General features: G+C 43.9%; 1 protein-coding gene across 12 annotated transcripts in view; it reads left to right on the top strand.

The window, feature by feature from the left end:
* The window catches only part of LOC1278776 (polypyrimidine tract-binding protein 2), a 272,767-nt gene that overhangs the window by 63,099 nt on the left and 192,227 nt on the right, over positions 1-17,441 (top strand). For 7 of the 12 annotated variants that reach the window (XM_061650466.1, XM_061650464.1, XM_061650458.1 and 4 more), the window contains exon 1: positions 1,284-3,006. The exons of 2 other annotated variants lie outside the window; for them this stretch is intronic. In XM_061650466.1, the coding sequence (XP_061506450.1) occupies positions 3,001-3,006 (6 nt within the window). In that variant the 5' untranslated portion in view covers positions 1,284-3,000. Of the gene's footprint in view, positions 1-1,240; positions 3,007-17,441 lie in introns of those variants that run through there. 3 more of the 12 variants (XM_061650462.1, XM_061650460.1, XM_061650461.1) reach the window with 3 other exon arrangements.

Raw genomic sequence — 17,441 nt, 5'->3', positions numbered from 1 at the left:
GCACGCACACACATACACGCTTTTATGCGCAACTCTATTTAATCGCGACTGTACACCTACACACCGGTTGTCTACCTGTGTTCAGGTACATACATATTGATGGGTTGGTGTGTGTATGTGTGTGTGTGTGCGTGGTGGCAGTAGATACGTTTGTTTTGTTGCTGACTCTCTTCTTCCGGCGGCGTAATGATTCCACACCGCCGCCCGGCCTATCATTGTGCCCTTCCTCGCGGGTCGCATCTAGCGTCGTGCGATGGTTTGGGCTGTTTGCAATGAAACACTTTTCAAGTGGTGGTGTTGACGTTGCCGTAGTGTGCCCAACGATACCTTTTTGGAGATTGCGCTAGTAGCGCTCTCGCCTGCACGATAGAATGAGACGGAATGCACCACGTTTTCTCCCCCCCCCCTCCCTACGTCTGACTATATTGTCGATCGGTTACTTACCCTGTCACACACTGCGGCGTAATTGCATGGCGTTTCTTGCTTTCCTCCACCGCCTCTGACAAATCGCATACAGCGAAACGATTGCCCCGTGTGTGCCAAACGGTGCTGCCGCTACTTTGCGCAATCGAATCGATGAAGCGCGCGCCTCTCGCGCGAAATACAGTACTCAGACGGTAAGGGTTGGGGAGTGTAAAGGGTTTTCTGTTTTTGTCGGGCATGTGTTGTGGGTGCGGAAAGGGACACCACCATCGCGCGCAAACCAAGCTATGCGACTCACACAACCTGCTAATGAACTGGCTCATAGCACAACCACACACACACACTGCCTCAGCTCGTTTTATCCACGCCACACATGCTGTGAGGGATATGAGTGTGTTTGTGTACGTGTTGAGTGTGTGTGTGTGTGTGTGTGGTTTTTATGTGTTTTTTGCTTATTATTCTCCCGCACACCGAAAAAACACAGGGTGTCTAAAATATGCGTGACTGTGTGTAACGGGAGGGAAAAGAACGAAAACCTGCGGGTCGTCGCCTACTACCCTTGTTGAGCCCTTCTCCTGCACGGTCTCACACCGTGACTCCGCTTGCTCACACACGCTCTCTTACTCTATCTCTCGCTCTCTTTCTTGCCAACGCAACTGTTCACTGTGCTGTGTGGCGTATGGTCGCTGTTTCGCTGTAGCACCGTCATCCTGACTGTCGCCGTCTGTCAAGAGAACGAGCGCGCGATTGTGTGTGAGAGTGAGAGAGAGAGTGCGCGCACGTACGAGACGCAAACGAAAGAGAGCGGGCGCACACTCACACAGAAAGCAGCGGAAAGGGAGAGCGTTTTTTTTTGTTGGTTAGTGGCGAGCCGCGTGTGCGCTTGGTTGAACCGTCGTGTCCCATGCTCCGTCATTTTCAGTCTCGAGGTAGCAAACGATTCACCGCACGCTGCTGCGCTTTTCTCCATGCCCGGGCATATCAATACACGTATCTGTCGCTAAGGTGTCGATCGTCGCGCGCGCACTTATTGCATCTATTCGCCCTCCCAGCGGATCGGTTTTACAATTTTGGCAGTCTTTTGTCTGGTACCTAAACCACCGCGCCGGTATTTTGTACAGCATTAGAAGCATTGTTCGCGCATTGCTGGTTTTGGAATCGGAAAGGTCCAGCACACAGTGAAGTAGCAGCCGCAGCGGCGCACAATAATAAAAGGGAGCAAGAGCGTCGTGTACGAGCGCACGCGCACGCGCGCGCATTTGACGTTGTGTGTAGGCGTACGTGCGCCGAGTGCGTTTGGGTGTGATTGTTGTGTGTGTGTGTGTTGTGTGTGTGTGTGCATATGCTGGGGCGAGAAAGAGAAGCCCAGATCCTTCCGCTCGGATGCTGTCTGGATTGGCAGTAAACGAAGCCTTTGCCATCTAGAACAAGTTGTGTTAAAAAAAAGAGAAAGATAAAGAAGAGAAAGAGAGATAGAGAGAGATAGAGCAAGCACGAGAGCAGAACCATAGTGCGTAACAAGCTAACCGGTGCGCGCACCAAAAAAACAAACCCACCGAGCTGCATTTGCGCATATTGCACCCGCACGACGGCGTTTTGGGAGTTGAAGAACCTTTTAATTTTCCATTTCCACCCTCCCCTGGCGGTTTGTGGTGTGTGTGTGTGTGGGTTTGGGTAAAGTGTTCAGCTTGTCATCTTTTTTTTAGTGCTTGGTTGAATGAGCAGAGCACGGTCCACCCTGTCGTTGCTAACGCTAGAGTGCTCTGCTGGTAGTAGATCGGTTAGAAGTGGCCAGAGTCGATCGTGTTTGCATTTTTCCGATTTGCCGATCTGGTTTGGTGTTGTGATCGTGATCCGGTCGTTGCTTTCCCTGTGCTGCCCCGTGAGTGATAGCTGTATGTGTGTGTTCGCTGGGAAGTTTGTAAAGAATTAACCCGCCGTCGGTTGTGTGTGCCGGATATGAACGATTTCATCTCACTGTCCGGCCGTCCGACCCTACACAACACACACTGCAGTTCGGTTCCGGTTGATGCACCTGCTAACCCAACGGCGCGGGGGTGTTTGTGTGCCCGCTAGTCGCCCTGTGTGTGTATTGCTAGTAAACGTCTCGATGGTGAAGTGGTTTGTTTGAACGCCCTCCGGCAGGTGCTTTAGTATCGTGCACACCTTTAACTTCGTTGTAAGACGTGAGCGTGTGTGTGTATGTGAATGGTCAATACGTAAAATCACGTGCAAGCATATTGTTACAAGTGTGTATAATACGCGTTCCCTTTGATTCCTGCGGTCGTATTGCTTAGAGGAGTGCACAACTCACAAACCCCAAACAGGGAGACCCTCCCGACTACTTGGGTGTCTCGCTTCCCTGCCTGACAGGTGTCAAACGCGAGTGACAGTGCGTGCGAAAGAACATAAGCCACAGAGCCCCATCTCACACCAGCCACCGGAAAGCAAGACAAAACACTGCACTCTTTCCCCCCCCCCCCCCCACCAACCCGTCCCGTTCTTTCTGGGTGGGACGAGAAGCTCGGTGCGAAAGTAGAAGGAATAGTTTCACCCACCCCTGACGCAGTCAATTGTATGAGAGTAAGTTTTGCCTCTTTGCTTTTTCGTTCTTTCATTTTACACTTTCCTTTCATTTTTCTTACCAATGTACTGTTATTTCCTTTTGGACAAAAGTATGTTTATACATTTGCAAATGTCCTTATTTCTGTTTCATTTTATTTTATTCATCCGCTTTTATCTGTTACCATTTTTATATTATTATTAAAACATAAAGAAATCCTTTTTTCTACAGATAACAACACACTTCGACATTTACACAAATACACAACACGATACGCTTGTCTGTGTTCCTTCGCTTTCTGCTGTTTCTGTCTTTCTCCTCCGTGTAGCATTGTTAACAATTACTTTTACTAGTTTGTTTCTACGAGTTTTGTGCATTTTTCAATTACTTTCCCTTCAAGTCTTCTTTATTTCCATTTCCACGAGTTGCATCGGTAGCTTGCTTATGAAAGTGTGTCGTTTGTTAGTTTGTTTGTGTTTTCTTTTCTTTTTCTACTGTTGTTCTGCCATTGCAATAGCTCATTTATTCCAACACTTTAGCTTCGTACCTTCTAATGTTTATTTTATGACAGTTTTCCACTTGCACAACTGTTGTTATCTTTTTCTTTCTCTGCTTAACTAATAAAACTGCATCACATTTTTCTACCAGCACCCAAGTTTATTCTTCTGTTGTAGGTTTTGTTGTGTGTGTCTACGCTTTTTTTTCTCTACCGACACCTTCATTAGTAACTTTTAGCTACAAATCAACGCTCTTTTTCCCGTTCTCTGATTTCTTCGCCTCTGTTTGTAGTTCTTGTGCTTTGGTTTTTTCCTTCTCTTACACTTTTTATGCATAGTTCCTGTGTGTGGTTTTCTTCGCTTTCCATCCATCTATTTCATTTCACAGTTCATAAATAATCGTTGATGCACACACACGTACTAGTCTTAGTGCTGGTTTTACCTTTCGCTATTGTGTAGGGTGCTTTCTATTTGTTTTCCTTTCTTAGTCACACGCCGGGACGGGATTGTGTTTTTGTATATTTGTGCGGCCAAAAGCGAGCTGCAAGACAGTGAAAACGGGTTTCACATTGTGCCGCCCAACAAAGGCTTAGAATGGTAGCCGTTTCTTTTTAGATGGCAAAAACTAATAGAACGTTACCTGCCCACTTTTTTTAAATTTCGCTTTACTTGGTTGCAGGAAACATACTTTCTTTTGTCGGTATGCGGGTGTGTCTCTCTGTGTGCAACAAGTCTTGAGGCAAAAAAAGCTGGAAGTTCATTTTGAAATAAAATGAAACAAAAAAAGCGCATCCTCATGCACTTGATCATAGTTAATGAGCGATATGAAGCAGAAGATGTACGCAAGAAGAGAGAGACAGACAGAGCTAAAACGCCAAGAAAAAAAAATCCTGTTTGTTTGTCGGATGATTTAGACTGAAGATTTTCTCTGGTTAGAAGGATTGAAAGAAAAATACTTAAGTGGAGGTATTTTTTGTCGATCTAAAGTATAATACCATTGCTTTTTCCTGTCTGTTTTGCACGGTCCAGGACTGGGATGTATTTTGTGTGCGTCCATTTGACCGCTTCATTTGCCGCAACGCCAACAATCTTGTTCCCTTTTCCTGTAAGCCAATGCTAGCGCGCAACTCAAGCGGGCAATTGCACGATAATGGTGGAATGGGTGAGACCAACGTCTTGCTTAACGCCCCGGGAATGGTGTCAGGGGTGCGTCAGGTCAGGAGAGAACCACCTGATGAAGCACACCAAGGAAGCAAGGAGGAAGGAGCGCACAAACTTTTGCCAACAGACTCAACAGGGTGGACGCCCGTATGTTCATTTATCTTTGTCCACCCATTTCGGGTTTTCATCCTGGTCCCCTCGTCGTCTATCCTGCCTCTTCAAAAGGATGCTAATGCAGCTCTTCTTCTTCTTTGTCCGGGTCGCTGTCTTTGTTTTCACTTCTATTAAGGAAAGCGAGGTGGAAAAAAATATTAAAAAAAAAACACACACACACACACCCACTTTGCGGGCAGGTGGAACTCCTCGAACGCCGGAACGATTAATTATCGTCTCGGATGGGGGAAGAATGTCGGAAAATCTGAAAAGTAAACTCCGGAAGAAGCGCACCCGGAACCGGTACAGAAACTGAGTTGTCAACTTGAGCCTGATTGGCTGCTTCTTTTTGTTTTTGTTTTTTTAATGTTCATTGGTCTTTTGCCTGCTCCAGTTGGTTTATAACAGGTGAAAGACGCACCACGCTTGCCCCCTTTGTGGGTGGGTGTGGTGTGCTTGCTTATTAAAAATTCACCCCTCAAGTGAATTGTTGATCCTTTGCCCGTTCAAGGATCGCGTGATTAGAAACCATTTACACAGAAACTGTGGGTGATGCAGGCGTTCCAGTCCGGTCACGCTTACCATCAACAAACAATGCTGAGGGCGCTGTGTGGGGTGATGGGAAACTGGGCATATCATCCAGCACGCGGAGCAAGGAGTTGATCTATTAGTGGTTGGTTTAATGGGCAATTGCGGTAAGACTATGCACATACTCACACACCCACACGAAGGGAGGAAGTTGAACTCACTTCATTCCCAATTCGTCGCCCACCGCCCTGATCCTTTATGTATTTTTTTGTTTCAGTGGCGATGCGTGAGTATGTGCGATAATTGACACATGTTGCTTGCGGTTGTACCATTTGCCGGTTAGTTTTGGGTTTAGTTTTCCGTGAGAATCGTTCGGTTGGCGGGTTCGCGCCTGTGTGCGTGGGCAGGTTGGGGAAGCAAAGTTCAACTAATTTTGCCTCCCATCCCCTGACAGATGTTTAGACGCAGGGTGAACTCTTGGCGGGTTTTGTAAGGGAGGTACCAACGGGAGAAAGTGATTCATTTTTAATGCAGGTTAGGTTTTTGCTACCTATCGCCATCCTCTTTCCCCTTGGATTGATAGCTCGGGGTAAATTCAATTAGTAGGCTTGACCACAAGCAACGTTTGCTATGAGGTCGTGTCGATTGGCCATTGTGGAGTAGAGGAATTGTCGATAGTGTTGGGCAGGCGTACATAAATCGATGATAGGTATTTGAGCCTGACGACGCTTTGGTCTTTTTTAAGGTTACGATTTAAGGAGTTGTTACGAAGAGTGGTGGGTCCTCTGGAGTGTACTTACGACTCCGATTCCTACTCCAGTTATTATTAACCGGTGTCGAAGTCGGCTGGAATCAGAATCAAACTAGTGTTGCAGTTACCCGAAGTCCGTCAGAGTTGGACCGGCGTTCCATATTGTTAAGTTTTTTCGTCTTTTGCTTTGTTTGTGCACTTTGTAAACAGACGTTTGTAGCTTAGCGACAACAACAATGCTTTGCGACTGAGCGACCCCGACCAACTCGGGATGAGTTCAACTATTGACTAGTGATTGGTAAAGTTGGCCAAGATCCGGAGTCGACTCCGATCATTTCGGAATCCACTCTGGAAGGTAGCTTGGGAAGCACCCAGCATTATTCGGAGTGGTTAGGAATCGTCCAGAATCGCCCGGAGTCGTTCGGGGTCGTCCGGAGTCGTCTGGAGTTGTTCGGAGTCGTCCGGAGTCGTCCGGAGTCGTTGGGAATCGTTCGGAGTCGTTCGAAGTTGTTCAGAATCGGTTGGAGTTGAAGTCGCCCGGAGTCGACCGGAATTGTCCTTTGAAAAAAAAAGCCTATATACGAAGTGTACGCGCAAAGTTAAAGAAAAAAAAACACAACGAAATGAAATGTCTGATCACTAGCACATTACACCGGACGGCTCCTGTTGACTCCGACTACGGTCGACTCTGATCGACTCTGGACGACTCCGAATGACTCCGACTCCAGCCGACTCCGGACGCCTCTGACGACTTCAAACGACTCCGGACGACTTCGGACGACTCTGGCCGGAACTGATGGTTCGGATTTTGATGGAGTTGGAATCTGACTAACAGCCGGAGTTGGTTTGGAGTCATGGGTGCGCTACAAAGAGCACATCACTACTCTGGACGGTCGAAGTCATGCCGATGCCTCCAGACGACTCGAACTCAAAATGACTTCAACTCCTAAATCGAATAATTCCTCCAAATGACTTCAAATGACTCCGGACAGTTCCGAATGATTCCGGATGGCTACGGACAATGCCGGCGATTTTTTGTTAGAGTAGGGTCGGAGTCGATTCGGATTCCCATTTCATGTATCTAATATCAAGTTCCAACAAAGCTACCAACATTTACTGTGGAAGTTTAATCCACTAAGAAGTCCCGTATTCCGTGCATTTAATCTGATCTTTACAACTGTGTCCTACAATTTGTTCTACAATACGGTCTTTGACATGTTCGGTAACCGAAGAAAAAAGAAAAAAAAAACCTGGCCATCATGTCATCGAATGACTGTCACTATCACAGCTGCCCGGTCGCAGCACCAGCAGCAGCTGCCTTACCGACCGAATGTGACCGATAATGCGTTATTGACTGTTTGACTTGCCGCTGTCGACGTACCGTGTTCGCCGTGTCGTCGATACACACGTAACCACACAAAAAGGGCACGGAACGTGTGCAAACCCGTGCAAGAGGAGCCGAGCAATCGGATCGGTGCGACCGACGTGCGTTTTGCTAGCGTCATGCATAAAATATAGCCGATTAAGGGTAAATATTTAGATAACTGGGCACCCAATCCACCACCCCTTCGCCCTCCCCCTTCCCGATGCCGGGCAGGACGTGTGGTGTATCCGTCCGGCTCGATGCAATGGGTGTAGTGTGTCGAATGAAACGAGGTTTTCATCGGGCAATCAAGCTCGTGCAACGATAAGGCGTGCATTCAACAACGCGTCACTTTAGGGCAGGCCAATGTTGTAAGTGTTTAGAAATTATATCCTTGTAAAATCTCAATGCCTAATCCTAATTTAATTCGCATTGTATACTCCCAAATAATGGCGCTGTAAATTGATTTCGCGTTGCATTGCACAGCAACGATTCCTTGTACTGACGTTAGCGATTGTTTATTTGCTTTCCTAAACCATCACAACAGGCGCTCCTGTTGAGGAAGGGGTTTTTAAAGGGTAACACGGGCAGATGAATCGAGGAAAAAAGTGTAAATCGAATGGAAACGCGGCAGAAAGAGCGGCAGCGGGCGGTAGACCATTGTTTACATAGTCCCCACATAGTCCCTGTCACAGGAGCCGCCAGCAGGGAGCTGTGTAGGTGTATAAATTTCTCCATTACCATCACCCCTTCCCGGCTGGGATGGTATTTGTTAGCAAACGTCATCAAAATGGGGCAACGCGCTATCCCACTCGCCTTCATAAATCAAGCGCCGGTAGTGAAGAGTTCGCCATTGTGGTAGGGTCCAGCAGCAGTTCGGAGGAAGGGTTACAGAACCGTCTCGGCTCGGCTGTCCAATGTGGTCAGAGCACACATTGTGCCGGCCGTGGGGATGATTGCGTACATTAAACACGGCCAACCAACCACCGCTGGTTGGTGTGGCAGGTAAACAATTATAATACATTAGCCTAACCCACCGGGTGGTAAATTGTTCGATTTGTTGCCGTTTTTTCCTGCCTTGCTGCGCTATTATAGGTGGATTGTTTTGTTTCGGTGCGCGATTTATTGTTTGGCCTGGGTGTTTGTGTGTGGAGCGCAATCCAAAAAAAACAGGCGTTCAAGGACGGGCGCATTTGTCTGTTGATTTATGTGAACCGGGAGATTTAAAAATAGGTGTGCAGATTTAAAGTGATGCAAGAAGAATTAATAAGAACAGCATTTGATTTAGATTTCTATTTTCCGATCATTTGTTTGGGAATCAAGAGAATTATTGGAGAATCATCATCAGAGTCAAAAACAGTGTAGTTTGTAAGTTAATACCGGAATGCGCATCGGTGTGTTGATTTATTGGGAAAGTATTGATTTTCCCCAATTCATTAACTTATCAAGACCCGCAAGCTAACCCCCTCGATCCCTATCTCATACAGGCACCTGCCATATCCCTAATATATGGGCACCGGAGGCAATGCGAAGGGGATTGCTGGCATTAGGTTAGCGCATGTGATAGTATGTGAAAATGTCACCGCCATCGTCACAAGGAAGGGGGATTTTCATCGTTAGGTTTTTCTTCGAATGGTAAAACCGCGCGCCACAATCGACGACGATAGGGTGTGCGGTCTCGATACGTGTTGGAATTGGGTTACGAAATTGATACCTCAAGTCCATAACTCGATCGTTGGCGCAGAGAGGCGTTTGTGACGGGGCGCGTACACTCGCTATGGCATTTTTGCTTTCCCTCTGCATTCTTTTTTGGGTGGGACGATTAACTAAGTGTGCTTAGTGGTAAACAATAACTCAGCACCTAGAGAGAAACGGAATGGAATGAAGCGAAATGTAAAATCGAACGATTTCTCACTCTGACAGCACTGCATTTCTGTTTTTGAGCTCCATTTCATGATCGAGCGAAAGTAAACGTGAATTGTTTAGTGGTTTATGTTTATTTCACTTTTTTTATCAAAATGTGTACAGATAAAGAATGAATACTGCTACAAATTACACTAAAACAACAATTAAAATTAATTAATTTTACTCCTCAGATATATTTGCCATGCGTTTCTGATGTCACCGTCATTTTTTTGTGTCAGTGAGGTGTAGCATAATTGTTTATTTAATATTGACAGCAGAAAAAGTTATAGTTTGTTGAGGAATTGGATGTCATTTTCTTACATACATTTATTTGTGGGAATTTCGTAAGATATCGCCAAAAACAATATTTCACGTTCACTAGATAACTAATTTGATTATAGATGGGTAACTCTGATTTCGATTCATGAATCATAATGAATCTTTGATATGAATGAATGAATCTAATCCTTAAGTATTAGAATTCATGAATCTATAAAGATTCGCAAATCGCTAAAGATTTATGAATATCTGAAGATTACGATGAAATGATGTATAGAGCTTAATTATTATTGAAAACTGCTGTAGGGAGTCCTGCATCTCTTTAGTTTAATAAATGCATAGAGATTCATGAATCGAATGAGATACATAAATCTGCTGAAATTATGAGATAGTTCAACATTTCAAAATGTTTAGCTGTAACGATAGTTGAATTTATCAAATATACATTAATCTGTATGGTATCATGAATCTTAATGGAAATGCATGATCTTTAAAAAATCATGAATCTCTACGAAAAATGCATAAATCACTACAATAATTTTGATACTTTTTCTTTCTACAATTGCTACTTAAACAATGTTGATTTTTTATGAAAGATACACTTAACTGAACAATTATTTTCTATTTACCAAACGAAAGAGTGAAAAGGGCATTCTGAATTATTTTTCTCTCTCGCAGAATCAAGATTGTATATCGTGTTATTAGTAAAAAAACCATCACCAGATTAACCAAGCAATATGTTTTCAATGAAGTCATCTTCCTCGGCAAAATGGGATTACGGAAAGCCAGCAACTCATGCCTTGTATGGCTACCCCAACTGTGATGTATTTATTTACCATAGCACTGCCCAAGGGAAAGGAACAATATCCGTGTCGGGGATGGTTTCAATAAAATTTCACCAAAAGAAGATGCTGTTGCAATCATATTCACGAAATTCCTGTAGGGGGGCTGCAAAGAAGCGCTCTTCTTACCCACAATAGTTGTATTTGCTTAAAAATTACACCACGCAGCAAGACATTCAACGCGCTTTCTGGGCCGTGTATGATTTTGTAGCTTGTGCGAAATGTGAAAACGTCGATCCAGCAAAAGTATTTGTTTACGACAATTCGTTCCACTACACCGAAACAGAGCGCTTCCACGTGTTTTGTATCGCCTTCTGCTGATCATTACACTTTCCCCCACTCTGGTATGGTGACAATTTCTAGCACTGAGGTTATGTGAGTAGTGTGAGTTGAATAATTGTCAAAAGAATAAAAATTTAGCAAATGATGGGAAACAACACATCGTATAACAACTATTTAGAAGAGTTTTGCTCTAACTACTACACATGATATTGATTGAAACTGTGCATGGAAAGAGGCACAACATGTATCGTGATTGTTGACATTAACGTCGATATCGTTCCATTAGCATATTGTAGCCGCAGCCGCAGACTGTTGTCGTCATTGTGTGTTTACTTTGTCGATTGGCAAGATAGCGCCAGTGTGTGTTTGTGTGTATGTAAGGGTTGAATGCGATTGAAAACCCTAACCTCCCGCCTTTTGCGTTACTAGATCCTATCGGACGGGGTTCAGTCGTGCGCGATAGCATGAGCCTACTGCGAATTAATATTTTTTTGGGGGGCATCTTTTGTGACACGATGACTGCTTTTTCACACTTTCTTTTTTTAACACACAAACTGTCACAGGTTTCCACATAATCAGCACGATCAGCTCGAATTGGCGACGGTGGTGGGCTGTAGGGGAAATGCACCAAGGGACAAGGGAGAACTACGCTCCCCTCCATGCCCATATCTGTCCTTTCGCCCGGGGCTGTGTAATGTAAGCAATTTTCCAATTTTCATCCCTTTTTCCCGAAACTCAACACGTGTGCAAGGGGGCGCGGAATGGGAGTCGCCTTTCGGGGACAAGCTTTTGCATGTGCGCTATTAATACATTTCCACACGACGCATCCGCTTGAACCGTCGCTGCGCTGCAGCAGCTTTGCGAAACCATGATGCACCAGGGCGGGGTTCACGGGAACGCTGCTAGTGGGTAATAAAAATTGTGATTTTTTACTTTTTTGTGCATGTTGTGATGCTGTCGTCAGTTATTGCGATGGGTACTGTAAAACCGAAGTACATCCATTGCCTGCTGCTGCTTCTGCACAACTTTTTTGGGGCAAGTGTGTCTGGGTAGAAAGTGCGTGGTCATTTGCGCACGCTTCCCAAAGAGATTGGTGTGGTGTGATGTCTTTCCTTGGGTGTTTCGCGTGAAAGTGCATCCGTTGATGGATTGCTGCTGATGCTGCTGCATGCAATCGAAGTGAAATGTGGGAAAGATGACATGTTTTCAAAAAGTTTATATGCAGAAAAATTCCTATCGCATTTTATTGTACTGTTCGGGTACAATGGTATGCATAACGACATGAATTTTGCCTGTAAATAGCGAGTGTGAAGAGCATTGGAGTAATAAAGAGGATAAGGATTTTTGCACGAAATTCTTCCATTTTAAATATTTTTATGAATTATTCCAGGCTTTTTTGCTATTTGTTGATAAAATACTAGGTAACGGGAATGCTCATCAAATCTTCAATAATTGTTTGTGGCAAAAAGAGATGCTTTTTAATTATTTTTTTAATGTTTATCTAGTACGTTTTACGGAGTTATATTTATTTTTTCATAAATTCATTGGTTGAATCATTAGATCCTAATGTTAAAACTCCGCACTGATGAAACAGCGAAGAATAAAACTGTAAAGCAGTTCAACAGAAGCACCTTTTGAGTAAATAACTTCGTCAATCGTCACAGTAAACGGTGACTCATACAAAACTCCGGCAGCCAGCTTGAAGGGTGTGTAGGTGCATGTGCAATAATTGAAAACATGTGCCAAACGTTAAAAACGGGGTGGGACAATAATACTCCGTCGGACTTTTAATGAAGCAAAATGGAGCAGGTCCTCCATCCATTCAGAGCACGGTAGCGCGCGCCTCTGAATGTTTGTTTAATATTGGTCTAAAGATAGAACCATCCGCCCAAAACACATGCGCTTGTGTCGTCCAGCAGGGGCAGATCTTTGGAAGGTTTTGAAGTAAAAATTTGCGCTCTGGGCGAAGTGTCTGCAGGCGATGCAGGAGCGCGCGTTACTCAAGAGGAGTAGAACAGGCAGGCGGCACATGTTCTTCATCTTCCACATGTTTCCTGTGTGACGGAAACGGGCGTCGATTAAATGCTGAAGTATTGGGTATTTGTTATTTATTTTGCTCTACTTTTCCTTAATCGTGTTAATGCACGATTTTAGAGACATAAAACGACACTCTCCAAGACATAAAACTAATGAAAGATTCTCGTTTTCTTTCAATCCGTCACACACCGGCAAGAAAGAGACTAAACATTGATTGATGAATCTGAGCTGCCCTTCCGACGCACGGCAGTTTACAGCCAGTTATCGCGAAGAGGGGGACCCATTTTGGGAGATTCCAATAAACACAACCGTCAATGTTTTGTGGTGTCTCCCAGAGGGAATCATAAACAACAATTTTCTCATGTTTTTTCGGTATTGAAAAGGCGCAATAACGAATTCAGTCACCAGGGAGCGAGGAGTGTACTGTGGGTGGCCCATTGATACTACTGAAAAGAATCTCTTTCGAGAAGGCGATGATACCCGCCCATTCTATCCGCTCGTGCTCGCCCCGTTGTGACAACAGCAGGATGTGCCACTGGGACGTGGAGTTGGTAGTTTTAATTGAAAATTAATTCAAATTAATTGTGTACCGTAATGAATTCGATTATGATGAGCAGCAACGAGGGGTGGGGTGTTGCTCCCACTCTCGAGTGAATCACATCAAATCTGGTCAGTTATGATGGTTTGGTTAGTCAGTTGGTTGGGGGTGTGGATCGATGTGATTGTTCACCCTAACCCACCCGCTCGCAGGAGGTACCGGGAACGGAAAGCCGAATGCATTAATGGCGGTGCGGGGCATTTGCCTAAGGTGTGGAGAGTTTTAATTGACTTTCTTCATCAATTGGCAACTATTTTCGTTTCATCAACACCACTGCTCTCGCGTGTATTGATAAAGTTTACCCCTCATTCGGCGTTTGCCTAGAATCTATCAACAATCAGCCGTGCGTAATTGCTTGCAAAGGATGAGGTGTGACTGTGCGGTTTGCGTGTGCTGTACGACGTTGCCGGGGTAGGAGCGGAAGGTGGGTTTCCCTAATTTTAAAACAACTTTTCCGTTCACATCCTCCCGCCAACCCGCTTCGACTTTTTCTGCCCCAAAAACAACTTTACCCGGAATGAGGTTTTCGCCTCATCTGTGAAAATGATAAATTTAATCCTTTTTGGTTTTTGCGCTTTCCCCCAGAGGTTGTGTTGTGATTATTATTTTCAAATAACGTTAATGGCGTGCGAGCAACAGGGAAAAGCGTCGTTATTTTGTGGGTGCGTGTTGTGTGCGTGTGTTGCGAATGTGTATGTAATTTATTGAGAAACCCGTTTTTGAAGTTAGAAAACGAGAGCGCGTGTGTAATACTCGTGTGTAACTTATCAATTTAGGTTTTTTATGCGTTTTATTTAGCGGTGAAGTATTTTCTTCCCTTTCCTTTTTCAAACGCCTGTTTCAGCTATCACAGGCTTTCTCTTTGTCACCTGTTTGATTAATTACAGTTGGGGAACAAGTTTTTGGTTGCGCTTAATTGGAGGAATTATTTTTTTATTTCTCATAAAGATATGCAAAAGCTTTTCAGCTGCTGGCGTTTTGCGAGAATACCATTTCTAACGAATGTTCTGTGCTTGGTAATTGATGGTATACTTGGGGGAAAAAGGATGATATTACATTTTCACACATCAAACAGTGACGGCAACCTAAAGTCGGACACCTCATATTTTCACGTAGCATCCCAATGTTGGGCAATATGGTGCTGAAATTAAATACTTATAATAATTAGTCATTGATCTTAGTAGAAAGGCTACATTAGTACTTCATGTGCGTACTTAATAATCTAAGTTTCGAACACCTGTTCCAAAAATTAACAAAATGGATATGCTTGGTGTTTTATAATTTTTAAAGATACTGGCCTGATATTGTGCACCAGCATAGTCCAATAGTTCTTCTTCTTTGACACAACAACCGTTGTCAGGTAAAGGCCTGTCTGTACCCACTTAGTGAAGTGAGCTTGGCTTTCAGTGACTTATTGTTACCATAGCAGGATAGTCAGTCCTACGTGTGGGGACACGGTCTATTCGGGTCTTGAACCCATGACGGGGCATGTTGTTACGTCGTACGAGTTGACGACTGTACCACCAGACCGGCCCAAACAGTATCAAATAGTATCCAATTCAAAATATGAAGACAGTGGGCCGATACTCAGATTTAGGAAATATACGGAAAGTCTCGAAATCATCACATATCTTGGGTAATGAATGAGAAAAACTAGGTGTTCGGTTTAGGGTAACTATACAGTTGTAGTAACTATAGATTTGGGAATTATTTCAAATCAATTTATAATTTCACATGATTAAACGAAATGAAATAATGATTTAAATGAAATGTGGGTTTCAAGTATTGTAATTCAACTATCGGTTTCTTTATTAAACTTTTCATTTATGGTTGTGAATTGACTAAAGCTATATGGGATTGGTCCTATCTAGCTTCCGGTTGGACGTAATTTGATCCAACATCATGAATTTCGTGTACTAGGAAAGAGCTCTTTTTCGTCGTGAATGAATGCTGGGTTTAGTGGTATGTTTAGTGTTTGCTTGAATCTTACAACGAAATCAATGGTGAATGTTAATGTTAAGCGGTTAGTTGTGATTTCATGTGTTTCCTTTTTCGACTTTGCTGCGATTTAAAAACGTTTTCAGTTGATTCATTCTCCCAGTTTACATTGGAAGAGAATCATATGTTATTTCAGCATAGTTACCTTTTGTTCGAGTTTTTACTTCTTAATAATACCGCTACAAAACTGCAATGGACCAACTTTAGCACGTATCTACATCAATGGGAGCACTTGTTTGTAGAGGAATGCTAATCGGAATCGCATTGTTGTACTTCGTTTTCCTCCATACGAGGCAAATCTATGAATGGATCTCGATTGCGTTTATTTATACCGATTCGATGCTACGCTATATTTACAAACTCGATCAAATGGAGGTCGAATGCCGCTTCGAACGCGCTCGTGTCGCTCGTACAATCCATTCAATATTTTTAGTTATATGTTTTCGTTTTTCGTTTGTCGTTATGTTTGCACCCCGAGTTGCCGCCCGATTTCCCTCGTTCGGCCAGCCGTTCTACCTCCGCTCAGCGCGGCGTAGGATAATTTTCAACGTTCATTGACTCGTACGGTTGCAAACGGTCGCTATCTGTCAACAGAAGGCGCTTGAAGAGCCGTAAAAAATGAGCAACAAGACCACTTTCTTCTACTAGCCTTGCCATACCCGTGTTAGAGGAAAAATGTATGTGTGTGTGTGTGTCTCGCAATTTCTTGCGTCGTAGCAGTAGTTCCCGCCTGTCGGTTCAATGATGTGTACCGTAAGTCGGCCTCATCCCATATCATGTCCCTTACCCTTGTGTGGTCGCAAAGGGGCAAAGAAATGAGCAACAAGAAACAAAATAGGAAAAGAAAAAAATTGAAAAACGACATCGACTATGGGCCGCATACGGTGACATATCTGTTTCATGTTCCTTATTTTTAGGGGCAACTTGTTGCGCGTACATCGGGGCGGGACGGCTTTCTCCACCCGCCGTTTAACACCGGCTGCTCTTCTAGGCAGCGTGGATAAATGGGTGCTATTCCTGATTCCAATAAGGGAGAGAGGGGCTTAGATGTGTGTATGTGTGTGTACTTTTTTGGTTGCTTTCGTTGCTGTGTATATCACCGTTTGCGTGGCAGTGGGCTGGTGCGCACCTCCCTGTTACCCAGGGATAATGGTTTAGAGAGATAATAACAATCATAAATTTGTTGTGTTGTATTGCGTTTAGTAGTTGCGTGTGCTCTGCCGTACGGTACGGTGCGACTACGGGAAGGTGCTTCTATGCACGTGGGCGGCGTCGTGTGTTGTGTCGTACCCATGGGAGCCGGCAACCGGGACGACCGAGTTACGATGTCGATATTTTTACCCCGAAATAAACTGCCCCGAAACGACGCAACGGCTAGAACCACAGCATGTTCCCTAAGCTATGTGTGCTGGTTGGGCCTGTCATACTTTTTTTACACCAGCGAGGGATGATTTCATTCCGTCTTTCATTCTTATTTTGGGCAGGGTGGTAGGGGGGAATGGGGGATCTACACGTCCTGGTCACCGCTGCATTTGCGCGGCTACAATTATTTGTTTGTGAGACGATTCGGGGAACAATAATGTTTGTTGGGATGCGTTTGTTATATTTTTAGGACACCGTTACGTTGCACATTGTGTGCAGTTTCCTTTTGCGGTTTTAAAAACATGTTAAAGAAAGAGTTATCTGCATAATTTTGAATGAAACCATCAAATATGTATCACTTTATCAGAATCGATATGGATATTAGTCAACAGGTAGTAAGCATGTTTTGTCATAATGTGATTCTGCACTAGTATATTTAAATATCACATATTTATATCAATTTTCTATTATTAGCATATGCTACATTTGGTAATATTATAAATACCTAGTTTATTAGAACTCCATATAACAATTCCCCGATATCTGTATTCCATTTTGTGTACCATACGTAAACTATAACTATTGATTAATTAGAAAATATAATTTCTTAGGATGTATTACAAAAAACGTATCTGTAGGGATAAATTATTGTAAAATGATCTTTATTCCTATATTCTCTGTCCTACTATTTCTTTGGTG

Source organism: Anopheles gambiae, chromosome 2, assembly GCF_943734735.2.
Source record: "Anopheles gambiae chromosome 2, idAnoGambNW_F1_1, whole genome shotgun sequence".
NCBI lineage: Eukaryota > Metazoa > Arthropoda > Insecta > Diptera > Culicidae > Anopheles > Anopheles gambiae.
Note: the sequence above shows the minus strand (reverse complement) of the source record. Positions and strands in the feature narration are given on the sequence as shown.